At 46.4% G+C, this 14,728-nt stretch overlaps 3 protein-coding genes across 13 annotated transcripts in view; 1 reads left to right on the forward strand and 2 right to left on the reverse strand.

The window, feature by feature from the left end:
- Positions 1-14,728, reverse strand: part of LOC144986863 (uncharacterized) — a 307,472-nt gene that overhangs the window by 186,342 nt on the left and 106,402 nt on the right. The window lies entirely within an intron of this gene.
- The window catches only part of LOC144981344 (uncharacterized), a 259,542-nt gene that overhangs the window by 45,087 nt on the left and 199,727 nt on the right, over positions 1-14,728 (forward strand). The gene's annotated exons all lie outside the window — the stretch shown is intronic.
- Positions 1-14,728, reverse strand: part of LOC144986364 (NACHT, LRR and PYD domains-containing protein 12-like) — an 87,113-nt gene that overhangs the window by 12,013 nt on the left and 60,372 nt on the right. For all 11 annotated transcript variants that reach the window (XM_078933952.1, XM_078933947.1, XM_078933951.1 and 8 more), the window contains 2 exons: positions 10,315-10,491; positions 3,576-3,752 (listed from right to left, as the gene is read on the reverse strand). In XM_078933952.1, the coding sequence (XP_078790078.1) occupies positions 3,576-3,752; positions 10,315-10,491 (354 nt within the window). The remainder of the gene's footprint in view (positions 1-3,575; positions 3,753-10,314; positions 10,492-14,728) is intronic.

The following is a 14,728-nucleotide window of genomic DNA, read 5'->3' on the forward strand; positions in this document are numbered from 1 at the left end:
ACCAGATGGTGGAACATTCATGCGTGCATTCACCAAACACGCCTGTGAATCTGTTGGGATGGGACAGTCTTGTCAAAACAGGAGACAGCAGACTGGATGCCATGCCGGACACCACAGCCGACCCCCACTGCAGACATGTAAAGGGCCCTGAAACGCCAGGTGGTTTCGTTAATTTCAGGTTTGAAGCCTGGACTCCTGTGTTGGAAGCCTCCGAATGGTCTGACCTGTACCTCCATTATGACAGAGAGCATGATTAACAGTAAGAAGTATTTCAGCAGGTAGAAGACCACACGTGGCATTTGAACTACACTGACATATATTAACCCTGAGGGCGAGCGGCTTATTGTGCATTCATACACTCACAAATGCAATGATACTAGCTGTCAGACACAGCTGTATCCCACATAGGATTAGACTAAGCAGGACATTAACAACACATTGGTTAAATTGTGTTTTTTCAGGTGTTCACTTTCCTCCCTCAATAAAAATGTACAGGTTAATTTTGCCGTTCAACAACTGAGCAGAGAGGAGACGGCTCATGAAGATGCAGAGGTGATGTTAAAACGCTCTCTGATGCTTCATGGTCCACAGGTTCAGTTGATGTTGGTTCATTCTTCATCGTCCCCCCGGTGGTGATTCAGGTAACTGCAGGAGCACAGATTTTTAGATCTCAGTGCAGCTGATTGAAAGATGCAGATGAAGGAAACTCAGTCTGGGCTGTAGAACTATAGTCTCATTGAATATTCGTATTCTTCATGGTGTACTTCTTTGAAACCGGTTTTAAAAGTAGATGGATTGCATATGATTTAAGCTAATGTTAATTTGAGTTGATGACGTCACCATTATTATAAAACCTATACGTCCCTGATCCATATTGCATGCTGTCACCTTTAACCTCACAAGGTGTGTTGTTTGTTGCTATTGCTTTAGCACAGGTTTTCTTTTGCATTCCATTACATAAAAATAGCAGACAATTGTTCGCATTATAGTACAGAGGGGTTCATAAAATACTTCTGGCATTTTTTTTAATCACTGTTTAAAGTCTCTCTGACAGAACATTATGCTATAAGAGGTTTGTGTTTTCATGATGTAGGCTGATGACCTCCTGCTGGCAGCACCAACTGCTGAACTCTGCCTGCAATTAATGAAAGATCTTCTGTTGCAGCTGTATTATTTCTTCTTGTGACCTTGCCTTTTACAGGAGCGTGGACAGGACGCCTGTTCACCTTATCGATGCACCAAACTGTTTATTGTTTTTATGTTCTTGCTTTACATTTAATTTGTTTTATGTGTTTGTCCTGGAGCTTAGCCCCAGGCCAAGAGAGGGAGGTAGACAAAAGAGGTCTTAATGATTAAAAGAAGGACATTATTTTATCATTATCGTTTAAATGTAATTTTCTAGAAAGAATGTTTAAATAGTAACACAGATTGATCATTTAGAAAGAATGTTTAAATAGTAACACAGATTGACCATTTTTAAAATTTTAAAGCTTTGTGTGTCTGTTCATCTGATTTTTTTCTCATCCACAGCAAGAATGAGTAGGTTCTACGACTGGGTCATTAGACAACAGCCCATAATAAACTTTTTTCTTTTTCTTGAATTTGTATTTTCCCCACTTGTGTTCTTCATAAAACAGCACGAGGGGAAGCAGACCTTTGAGAAGAGAAATGTGGTGGACCCTTTTCCATCATATTTTCTCTTACTGCGCATGCGTAAATTGATTCTTGTCTCATTGTTTTTTGTGTTTTATTGTTTTTTTATTTTTTAATTTCCTGACCCTAACACTAACAAAAACTTAGACCCACAGCAGAATCATCTTGGCAGAACAGTACCACAGCAGTGGACACCCCAAGTCCTTTTGCAGCCGTTCTGTTGTATCACCATGTGTCACATCTCTAATAACAGGCTTATTGAGAAGTCCATAGGAGGCCAGGTCCAAGCTTGCCAGAGCTTGTGGGACATGCAGAAGGAGGACGCGAGTGTTCGAGGCCCGGAATGACCTTTTTTAGACTTTGTTGCATTTTATAAAATTGCTTACTGTTATGTTTGACAATTTTTCTTTTTTCTTTTCATCGTCTGTGTGATTTCGTTCTGCTTTAACATTTCTCAATTCCCCCCCTTAATTCCAGGTGTTCCTTTTCCTTACAGGAAGTGCTATTTTATTGTCTTTATCTTTTACTTTTCAGAATAATTTGAATTTGTATTCGTGCTTTTTCTTTATTTACTATTTTATGTCTTGTTCTTTGTAAACGCCAATGTGCCAAAGATCCAATGAAGCATGAGTGTCCTTAGGGACGGTCGCCGATGGGGCTCGGGGCCTTAGCATGCATTTTTCCTGTCCAACTGAATGTTTCTTAAAGATCATTAATGCAAGCTCCACAGGTTTTTCGCTGCAAAACTCATAAATGGATCATCAACACCTTTGAAATGCACAGTAATGCACATTGGATCTGTTATATATTGTGAGGGCTCGAGACCACAGCTGTTTTGATTGCATGATGTGATGTGTTTTTATTTTTTGTGTGACCTCACTTCATGAGGTCAAGAGAGGGAAACTGAAGGAATTTATATTTTTTGGTAATTTCATTAGGGTTGTCAGTCTTAAATTTTTATTACAGTGAAGATAAGTCATTTGCTGAAGTGTGTGCTTTAACATCCTTTCAACTCTGAAGTTGCTTCCTATAGTTGCATATGTGAGAGGTGTCAGGAATGCAGCTACAATCTCAACCCCCCTTCAGGAGAAAACGGTCTTTGATCTTCTGAGGCCATTTGGTTGTTGGTCTGACTTGGATCGTAAATCAATCATCTCAATCCCTGGGAACCGCCACAGGCATCTGCTCCCGTGTGAAGAACAAAGCTCTAGGATCGACTTCCTGCGGTGACAGTTCCTGCCACCCATGGGGATTCCGTACCGTGTCTATCTGTGAGGTTCCCCCCAGAGACCAGATGCTGTGATTCTAAGGATGGGCTGAAGGAAGTAGGCGGGCTCCTCTGTCAGCCAATCTCTAGCGACCAGAGGCGGAGATTCGGCGGCCATCTTGCTCCCGGGGGAGGATGTTCTGACCACATGCTTAAAAGTCTGAACTCAAGGAACTTTCCTGTGTCTCCAGACAAGCTGCATGTGAATTCGGAATGTAACCTCTTGCGTATTGCAGGCCTTGATTTTGGACACCCAGATCGATCTGTTTTTACTCTGTTTTTAGAAATATTGTTAGGGAATAAATTTGTTAAACTTAATCCGGCCGAATCCCGTGGTTTTCTCCTTCTCGACTTTATTGAACATGCAACAAGGAAAGTAATCTCCAAGCGACAGATTATATTTTCCAACAGCGTGCACGGCTGCTTCTTCTGCACGCGCTTTAAAGGAGTCTGTGGAGCACAAATGTCAGCAGACAGCTTTGAAACAAGCAGCTGCATGAAGAAAAGAAGAAGTTCTTCTGCAGATCCTTGAAGAGAACAAGCAGCTGTTGGAAGATGCTGCTGGAGATCAGAATCAGGACATTTCTGCTTACTGTGGGTCAACACAACTTTGTCATCATATTGATCTGAACACAACTGAAACATGGAGTCTGACCTCAGAGTCTGCAGTCTGCAGTTTGGACTCTTCAGAAAACCACACAGATGAAGAACTCCTGAATCCTGCAGGTTGTGGTTCCCGCTCAGGTCCAGTTCTCTCAGATTAGACAGGTTTTTCTTCAGAGCTGAGCCCAGAACCTCACAGCTGTTCTTTGACAAACTGCAGTCCCTCAACCTGCAACCAGACAGAAAAGTGTGTTCAGGAGCAATGATGCAGCTGGAGGTCCAGGAACTTGGTCCATTCAGTCAGGTTGGACCCGCCCTGATGACAGACTGACAGATGACATTTTCACTGTTTGCTCATTTCTTTTGGATTTGGACCCAAAAACATGATCAGGAATGAAAATGCAATAGATTAGAAATTAAGTTAAAACAGACGAGCAATTGAAATGTCATTTATAATCATGAATTATTCATGATTAAATAAATTTTCAAGATGCATACCAGAAATGCAGATTGAAATGACAGAACTTGAATTTTAATTTTAATTATGGAACCAAAGCAACGGTTTAAAATCAAATAGATTTTGGTTTGATTTCAAAAATGTCAGATGAAATTGTATTTCTTTCTCTTGAATCCAAAATTATAAAATGAATTTTCAATTAACATCATCACATTGTGAAATCTATTGTTCATTAAGAATTTAAGATCACTCGCTCGGGTGGGGGGGGGCCCAGCGGCGCCGGATGGGCTGCCCATCTGCACCTGGGGCTGGGATCGGCCCTTCCCTGGCTCTGGGGCGGGACGGGACAACCCTCTAGGGGCCCCCGGTCGCTCTGGGTGTCACCCGCTTCGGCTGCGGGGTCTGGGGTGGGGTGGGGTGGGGGGCTTGTCGGCCCTGTCCTGTGGGGGGGCGTTCTGGGGGGGAGGGGGGGCCCATTATTAGTACGGGTCGGGGGGGCTAACGGGTCGGGGTCTCCGCTGAGGCAATCAGTGGTTGCCTCGGCCGGTTGGCCTTCTCGGTCCCGTCGAGGCCTGACCAGAGCTCTTCTAGGGCCGGCGTCTGGGGGTGGGGGCCTGGGCTTGCTCCGGGGGGGGGCGACGCTTTCTGGCTCCTCTCTCTCTGTGTGGGGCGGGTGGTGCCGGGCCTAGGGTGTCGGCGCCTCCGGGGGTGGGCCCCTGGGCTGGGTGGCCCTGGCCCCTTTGCTGGGGGTGGGCTGGGGGACGGCTGTTTGACCACCGGGGGACAGTCTACCAGCTGTCCCCAACTTACCCCCTTCCTTATATAACCTCATATTAGGGTGAGGGGGTGGGGGGTCTAGCCTGCGATGCGCCTTGGGGGTGGGGCTACTTGGGAGTGGCCCCCCTCTTTCGGTTTTATTTGCACCTTAGACATGTAGGGTCCTTGGTAGGGGGGGTGCTTGGACATCACTGCAAGCAAGCAGCAGATGTCCTCCTGGCACCCTACCCGCCAATTTTAACCGCACCTTAGACATTTAGGGCCCCTTGGTGTGGAGGGTGAGGGGACATCACTGTGAGTAATCAGGAGATGTCCCCTTAGTGCCCTACTCGCCAATTTTAACTGCACCCCCCTTAGTACACACACCCCTCCCCCTTCAATATATACATTCAAACATAAACACACACACATGCACACAAACACCCTCTCAAGCACCCATACACGCACACACATTTTACAAGGAAGGTGGGACCTGGGTCCATCTGTCCCCTACACCTTCCCTGGTGGGGGGTGTGGGCCCCTTGGCGATGGCGGCCGTGTCCCTTGGGTGCCGGCTCCCTGGGCCCGGCGGTGCTCTCTCCGCGCGGTGGGGGGGTTCATATTACACCAGAGCCGGGGGTGTTCGTGTCCCTGGGGGGTGGGTCCTGGTCCTTGCCCCTGGGCGCTGGGCCCCGCCAAACTTCCAACATGGCCGAGCCTGGTCGGGCCATATTTATAACACCCCTTGTGGGCCGCCCTTTTTTCCCCGGGGTTCCCCCCTCCTGGGCGGGGGCGGCGGGCCCCTGCCTTGCTCCTACCTGGACCAACCGTGGGCCGGGTGGGTGGCTGCCTGGAGTGCGGAGCGGGTCTCCCTTGGGGGGTCCTGGCTCGTACCTGGGGTCGGGGCGGGGGGATGCCCGGAACTCCTGGGTGGTGGTGGGGTGCTCGTCTGGGGCTGTGGGCGTCCCTCTCCGGTGGGGCCCTGCGTTGGGCTCTTCCGGCGCGGCGGGGGGTGCTTTCCTGGCTGGGCTGGGGCGGCGCTCTCTTTCCCTCTGCGCCTCCCTGCTCTCTGGCTCTGGGGGCCTCGCGGCGGTCCTGCTGGCCCTGGCCTGGGTGGCGGTCTTGGTCGCCCGGGCGGCGGTTGTTCCCTGCCTGTTCCCGTGTGGCGTTGGGGGAATTCCGGCTGCCGCTGCTGCTGCGGCGGGGGTATGGGTGTGGGGGTGGCTGGGCGCTCCTCCTCCTTCTTTTCACATTCCACCATCCATTTTAGAAGAACATAAACACTCACCTGAGCACAGGTGTTGGCTCACCTTTGCACTAATAGTTTGCATGATTGAATGAATGAAAGATTTCACACTAGTTGGTTTTAAGGCATAGGTATGCGTTCGTGAACACTATCTGGTTTGTGTGCATGTTGACATGTGGACATTTTTGCGGCTAGCAGGTGTGTTGATAATATTTGAGTGTGTGTAAACAGGCCCCGCCCTTTTTGTAATACATTTGAACCGTACCGTAACGATAAACAACCAGTAAGCCTGTCTGCTCTATGCTGCTTCATGGTCTTACCCCCTTTCCCCTCCGATTATCACCCTCCTACCCCCCCCCTCTCTCTAACGTCCCTCTCTCTTCTTCCCCTCTTTCCGTTTCCGTCCGGTCCAACACCAAAGATTTTCAAACATGATTGAAATTAATAAAGTTTGGCCTTAATTACAAAAGGGGTTTATTCAGACATACCTTTGGTTTGTCTGAAGATGAATAACCCCTCTTGTTAAAATAAAATATGTCCAACACAAGAGGCCCTCAGCTCTCATCTGTTTGCCTAGCTGTTGGACAGGACAAGTTAAAAAAAAAAAAAAAAAAAAAAGAATTTAAGATCACTTTGAATTATGGGTAAAAAAAAATTCTGTAGGAAAGTCTTGATCAAATTTTAATGGATCAACACAAAATCAAGAAAAACAAAGAAAGTTTAAACCCCCTGCAGATATTTTACAGAGGATGAAGATTAAAGAAAGCAAAGTTGCCTGAACATGAAAACTTGTAAAAGAGACATTAAAGATTTTTCCAACAGCAAAGCTATTTTAGCTTTGGCTTGCACAATAAATTGCAAAGTTATCTTGGATGGCGAAAATCGCAACAAATGTTTACTTTAAATGTGCTAAAACAATCAAATGGCAGCTTGAAATATTTGGCTAACCAAATGAATCAATTTATGCATTTGACCAATCAGATGAATCCCATTTTATGTTAGAAGTTCAACGCCATGTTGACTAGTTTTATTCTTTTAATTAAAGGTATGTTGACTCTCATTTCATTAAACTTTAGTATCGCAAGTTATATCGTCGTTGCACTATTGATAACTTATATCGCAAACTGCAAACAAATTCCTCATAACTTGTAGCCCTAGACCAGGGGTGTCAAACTCATTTTGGTTTGTGGGCCACATTAGGGTGTCACTACTGATCATCCTCATAGCAAGATAACAGCGGTAAAGCTCATAGGGAACCAAACTACATCTTACCCAGACGCACTGCTGTTAGGTTTGCTTTTTGCACGTGCAGAGATATGCTGTTTCACCTGTTTTGCCTTTCCTTTGCTCCCCCTAGTGGCGGAATTGCGCATGTTAGTTATTTGTTCAAAAAATCTTAACTCGCCACAAGAATGGACTAAAAACGTGCTTTCTTTTTTAAACATACTTATGATTTTTACTCTTCATGTGTGGGTCGGACTAAAGAACATGGCAAACATACGGCCCGCGGGATAGTTTTAAAAGGAAAGTTTGGGTGAAATACTTTTATTTATTTTCCTGCTCTCTGTTTTCATGGGCTTCTTTTGTTCAGAATAAAGTATGCTCTCTAGGAGCAGACATGAAAACAACTGTGTCATGGTGCCCCTGGCAGTCTCTCCTCCCCCTACCCTCTCTGCTCTCTTTATTGGAACCAGCTGTGAACACTCACCTCATCTGCTACCAGCCTTCATAAGGAGATCCAGTCCCAGCAGCTGAGCAACCTTTCATTGTGTGGACGGATCATAAAAACTTGGCTTATTGCCGTACCGCTAAAAGGCTGAACTCCCGTCAAGCACGTGGTGCCTTTTCTTTGACCGTTTTTTATTTACCATAACTTACAGGCCTGGCAGTTGGAACGTAATACCTGATGCCATTTTCAGGAAGTTCAGTTTGAGTGACAGTCAGGACGCTTCCCCTATCATCTCACCTACCTACATTGTGGGGAATCTCACTTGGGATATTGATACCCAGGTTCTTCAAACTCAAGGTGAGGAGCCTAATCACCCTCCAGCTCCTAAAGATACTTTGTTTGTGCCATTCTCTCTCCGTTCAGATGTGCTGGCCTGGGGACACACCTCTCAAATCTCCTGTCATGCTGGTGTCCAGAGAACTCAATACCTCCTGAGGTATCGATTTTTCTGGAGAGAGATGTTAGAGAATACATCTCAGCCTGCAATATCTGTGCTCGCTCCAAATACTCAAATTCCCCACCTGCTGGTCAACTGCAACCTTTGCCTGTACCTAGCCGGCCGTGGTCACACATTGCTATAGACTTCATCACAGGAGTCCCGTCCTCCCAAAGCAACACCGTCACCCTCAGTGTCATTGATCGTTTTTCTAAATTCATTCAATTCATTCCTCTTCCACAGTTACCCACAGCCTTGGAAATGGCCGACATCCTAGTTCAGACTGTTTTTCACCACCATGGAATCCCCAAGGACACTGTCTCCGATCGGGGACCTAAATTCATTTCACTGGTGTGAAAGGCCTTTTTCTCCTCTCTTGGTGCCACGGTAAGCCTGACCCCCGGATACCACCCGCAGTCAAACGATCAGGCAGAGAGAGCTAATCAGGAGCTAGAGGCCGCTCTTTGTTGCCTGGCAAACCAAATTCCCGCCGACTGGTCCAAGTTCCTTGTGTTGATCGAATACACTCACAACAATGACCCATCTTCTAATACCAGGGTTTCTCCGTTTGAGGCCTCCCTTGGGTAATCCCCACCTCTGTTTCCGTCCCAGGAACTTGATTTGGCAGTGCCCTCTGTCCAGCACCATCTCCAGCAGTGCCAACGAATCTGGCATCCGACCAGGGCAGCTCTCCTGCGCACCTGGGAGAGCAACTGCCCCAATGATAATCAACGCAGGGTGGTGGGAACCACGTACCAGCCTGGTCAGAGGGTTTGGCTCTCTTCACGGAACATCCCCACTCAGGCAACCTCCTGTAAACTGGCGCCCATTTTCATCTGACCCTACACCATTGAGCATATTATTGATCCATCCTGTGTCCGTCTACAGCTTCCCGCAGCCCTCAAGGTACACACCTCCTTTCATGTATCCCAAATCAAACCCGTTCAGGAGAGTCCTCTGTGCCTGCCGTCCACTTCCCCTCCATCCGCCCCTGTCATCGACGGCTCCCCGGCTTTCACGGTCAGTTGAGTATTGGATGTTCGGTGCCGGGGATGGGGGCCCCAGTTCCTGGTGGACAGGGAGGGTAACAGTCCTGAGGAAAAGTCTTGGATCTCCCGTTACCTCATTCTGGACCAATCCCTCATTGAGGACTTCTACCGTGCCCACCCAGATCGGTGTCCTGGACCGCCCGGCGGCGGTCGTTGAGAAGGGGGGGTACCATTCATCGGCAGTTCGTTGCTCCTAATAGTGCTTAGTCTGGTCACCAAGTTGTCTTGTTCTTCACTTAATCTTGTTACTTACCTCGTCTTGTCGCCCCACTCTCAGGTCCTTCACCACGAGTGTCCACCTGGTAGCCTAGTCTCTACGAGCTGCCCAATCCAACTCACTCCACGCCCTGTCTCCAGCCACTCACTCTAACTCCTGCCACGCCACTTTCCTGCCTCACTCTCTCTAGCCACGCCACGACTCCGGCCAACAATCACGCCGGCCCGAAAGACTTTCGCCACGCTTCGTGTCCTGCCTCGGCAAGACTGCTGACTCCGTTTACCATCATTCAAACTACAAAATTTGAAGACTCTATTACTTTTCTGTTCTGGAAAAATAAATATTTTGTCAAATCTATTACGACTGAGTTTTCTTCCGGGTTCCCGCATCTGGGCATGCCACGTCATAGAAATCACGACAAACTGATAGCAAAGAAGAGCTTGTTCTGTGAAGAACATAAGAACACGTAATATGAGAACCTTTTCAGGCTGTTTTTTGCTATGATTTTATATAAAAATGGATCACCTGAAGCCATGTGCACACATTGGACCCTGGGGGAGCTTGAGCATCTGCCTCTTTAGCCTTGCATTAATGAGTTCACCAGCGGCCATTTTTTCATCTCAAGTTTTATTTGTATACATTCCTGGGAGAAAAAAGCTGAGCCCAAGTGGCAGTGATGGTTTTGTTTGATTTTTTTCCTTTTTTGTTGTTGTTCATGCTGATCTTAAAAGGTTCATTTTTCATGTAAATGCTTCTTTGATCTGTACAGTAAATAGTCTGGGCAGATTTTTTAGGTGTTTTTGGCCGTTTGAAGGTGTACTTATTGGTATTTGTTTGTTTGTTGTTTTTTATGTTATGCTCTACACCCCTAGATATGAGGTGCATAAAAATGGAGTCTGACCTCAGTGTCTGCAGTCTGCAGTCTGGACTCTCCAGAAAACCACACAGATGAAGAACTCCTGAATCCTGCAGGTTCTGGTTCTCGCTCAGGTCCAGTTCTGTCAGATTAGATGGGTTTTTCTTCAAAGCTGAGACCAGAGCTTCACAGCTGATCTTTGACAAACTGCAGTCCCTCAACCTGCAATCAGACAGAAGAGCAGTGATGGCAGCTGGAGGTACAAGAACTTGGTAAATTAATTCAGGTGGCAACGGCCCTGATGAGACAAACCTTGGGCTGAAAAATCGTGATGACCTGTAAGTAAAAAAAGCATAATGCTGTGTGTGGGGTGAGGTGGGGGGTCAGTCAATCACGACTCAATAGCCATTGTTCATGTTCACATGTGCAAAAAGTGGGCATGCAGCATATGCGTCGCATAGGGGCACCGGACTACAGAGGTCGCCAAACCGACATTGGGAAAATAATATATTGTCCATACTTTTTAATTTCACAGCAGTTTGTGCAAACATAACTGACATAAGCAAGAGGTGAATGAGGCAGACATGAGGTTAGTGATGGCATCTGACTTCAGGGAGGAATAATTAACCTATTGAAGCCACAAAGACTTAGATGCTCATTCTGGTTTGAACTTCTGCTGACCACCTGTTCATTGTGTCCTTCTGGGAAAATAAGTGCAGACATACATGACAAGTCAGTCACAACAGAGAAGAATGAAGAGAGAGGTTCAGATGATGACGAAAATAATAGAAAGAAAGAGAGACAATCAGTTAATGATGAAGAGGGAGACGAACAGAGGCGCAGCTGATGAAGAAGGAGAAGATGGAGGCCTTACATCAGGGGTGCTCACACTTTTGGCATGTGAGCTACTTTTGAGACAACAATGTCTTGAAGATCTACCTGCGTGTTTGTGTGTAGGTGTGTGTGTGTGTGTGTGTGTATAGGGTTCAATGGTGGAAGTACGTCTGACCTGTGGAATGAACAATTAATGGCAAGCAATGGTAATTAATGCTTAACAATTAACATCACCCAGTGTGGGTCCTTTGGTAAGATCTCTAACGCTACCGCCTACAGTACCTCATAACGGAAATTAACTAGATACCAGGATTTTGACTATTAGAATTCTACTATAAGCAGTTGCATGCAGAGAATGTGGAATGGATGCTTCAAGGCTAACAAGGTAACCCAATGTTCTAAAATCCACCAACGGCAACTCCTATCACAACTTGAGATGGAAGAGAGACAAGATCAATTCAACACTAAGCAATCCTGAGTGATGCGCTGTTAATGAAGCATTTTCTGAGAAAACAATACCCACCGTGGAAGCAATGGTTAGAAGCCAAACTCAAAGCTGTTGCCTTGATGTAAAAGATCCCTCAAAGGGCGCAGTCCAATCCAACTACCGGCTAATAACCTGTATCTCCACAACTTATATGTATATATATAAGTATATATATATATATATATATATATATATATATATATATATATATATACATACACATATATATTATTAGCACATGTTTGTTAATTATGTTTGTTAGTTACATGTTTATTATGGCCCGCAGCATCAGTCACTGACTGCAAGAACCATATTGTTTTCGCAGTTGGAACGACTTCGCTGCCTTTCAGCGAGAATGTGACCCCCGCCGCATGCTCGAAAAGTCACCAAAATGTGCACACACCTGGGATACCTTGCAAATGAAGTTTCCACAAAGTCAACGTCACCCCCCCCGAAGACGATGACATCACGGCCACCGATCCCGTCAAAAAAATGAATGGGCCGAAAATCGCGTGTGGGACAGAACAAAAAATTTGTTCAAAATACAGTTGCGATATCAAAACACACGTGTTGGGCATATCCCAAAGAAGGTTTGAAATCATTATGGGACGGCCACACGACTTACAGCTTGGCGGCCATTTTGTGGCGAACTCTGAGACTTGGCGATTTTTGTGTTTTCCCACGATATGGGAAAAGGATACTTTTAAGTGATTTAGCCGCAATTGCACACAGTTGCTGCCAGCTCCAGTCTACAAACACCACAGAAGTGTTGTTGACCTTTGACCTTGAGAAAAGGCCACCATCCTGCATTTTTCTTAAAAAGCCCCTTTAGCGCCACATACAAACGAAAACTCGTCCTAGGGATTTTTTGCCATTGTCTCGTAACTTCTCACGCATCCAAAGCAAGGTCACATGGACAAAATGTTTGAATTAAAAGTTGTGGATGTTGAACGCCGTGCGCGTGGCGAATTTGCAACCGTTGCCATCTTAGCCAGCTCGCACATTTTTTATCGGAATGTCGAGAAGAGGATATTAGCAAAGTGGCTCACTGTTATAACTCCCATGGCTTTCAATAGAATACAGTAAATATTGACTGCATGCATCCATGTCAGAAACTAAACATAATAATGTTTTTATTCTGATGTCTTTTGGAAGAGTTTACATTATTGACTTTTCCCCAAGATTCCACTTTTAGCAGACTTTTCTATTAAGGATATAATTTTTGGGTTTATTTTAGAAAACAAGAACACAGAACTTATTATGAATGTTGTAAGTATTATGGGTAAATTCTATATGCATAAATGTTGTTTCCTTAAAATCAAACCTTTTTTTTTCTACATTTCAGAACTCTGCTCTTTTTTTTCATCTGCAAACTTCATGAAAAGCAAACTTGGTGTGGACCTTCAAAGTATCATATGTAAATTGCAGCTTTTTGATAACCCCTAAGCTAAGAATCATTCAAATGTCTATGTAAACCCCTTTTTTTTCTTTCTATTTTAATGTCTTGTATTTATTTATTTTTTTCTGTACTATTGGCAAAAAAATTGTTTTACTTTATTTTATCTTGCATTTTTTGTTTGTACATGTCCAGTACTTTTTCGATGCGATGTTTCTATACTTTGCATAATTCTATACAATTGTCCAAAACTGTTAACCTCAATTATTATTTTCAATAAAAAAATAAAAATAAAAAACTTTCAACCACATTAGCATAGTTAGCATAGTTAGCATAATTAGCATTTTAGGTAATGTGTTTTTCTGAAAGAGTTGATTATGCTGATCGCAATGCTAGCAGTTTTAGCCACATTAGCATAGCTAGCATTAGGGATGGGTACCATGCCCCGGTATTGAACCAGCCCCGGGCCACATTCTTCAAGACCGCAGTATCGTTAAGATCTGACCTGAACGGTCAGATCTTACTGAAGAAGATACTTTTTCTTTTTTGTGTCCCACAAGCGTTATCTGCCATATTTAACTCACCAAGTCAGTCAATTTTTCGTTAATTAATGATGATATTAATTTCGGTATTCTCGTTGAAGCGGAGAGCTCTGTCTGTCTATTTGTGTGCAAGGGGGGCGGGGCTGTTGTTCAGACAGCACACGCCGCGCGCGCACACACACAAGACAAGGCAGTGCACACACAGTCAGTGGCGATCTCGTAGGGGACACGTGAGCGCCCTAGACTAAGAACACCCGTTTCTGCGTAAAATTAATGAAGATTGCATCAAGGAGCCCTTACCATCCTGTCACCTTGCTGCTACGATGACCGTATGTTGCGCTGTTTTTGTAGAACACGCTGGAGTGGCGAGCGGGGCCCCAGCCCAACCAGGAGAGCAGCCCCCCCCCCCCCCCCCCGCCGCGCTGGAAGAGCCCAACGCAGGGCCCCACCCGAGAAAGGCACCCACAGCCCCAGATGAGCACCCCATCACCACCCAGGAGTTCCGGGCATCCCCCCGCCCCAACCCCAGGTACGAGCCAGGACCCCCCAAGGGAGACCCACTCCGCACTCCAGGCAGCCACCCACCCGACCCACGGTTGGTCCAAGGAGGAGCAAGGCAGGGGTCAGCCACCCCAACCCCGGAGGGGAGCACCCCTGGGAAAAAGGGGGGCCCACAAGGGGTGTTGTAAACATGGCCCAACCAGGCTCGGCCACTGTTGGAAGTTTGGCGGGGCCCAGCGCCCAGGGGCAAGGACCAGAACCAACCCCCAGGGACACGGACACCCCCCGGCTAGGTGTATTGTGAACCCCCCCCCCCCCCCCCCGAGCCCAGGAGACCAGCACCCAGGGGACACGGCAGCCGTTGCCAAGGGACCCGTACCCCCCCACCAGGGAAGGGGTAGGGGACAGATGGTTCTAGGTCCCACCTTCCTTGCAAAATGTGTGTGCGTGTATGTGTGTTTATGAGGGTGTGTGCGTGCACGTGTATGTGTTTTATGTTGGAGTGTATATTTTGAGGGGGGAGGGGTGTGTGTACTAAGGGGGGTGCAGTTAAAATTGGCGGGTAGGGCGCTGAGGGGACATCTCCTGATTGCTCACAGTGATGTCCCCTCACCCTCCCACCAAGGGGCCCTAAATGTCTAAGGTGCGGTTAAAATTGGCGGGTAGGGCGCTGAGGGGACATCTCCTGATTGCTCACAG

This window comes from Oryzias latipes, chromosome 2, assembly GCF_053564925.1.
Source record: "Oryzias latipes strain Hd-rR chromosome 2, Olatipes_Hd-rR_3.1".
NCBI classification, from domain to species: Eukaryota; Metazoa; Chordata; class Actinopteri; order Beloniformes; family Adrianichthyidae; genus Oryzias; species Oryzias latipes.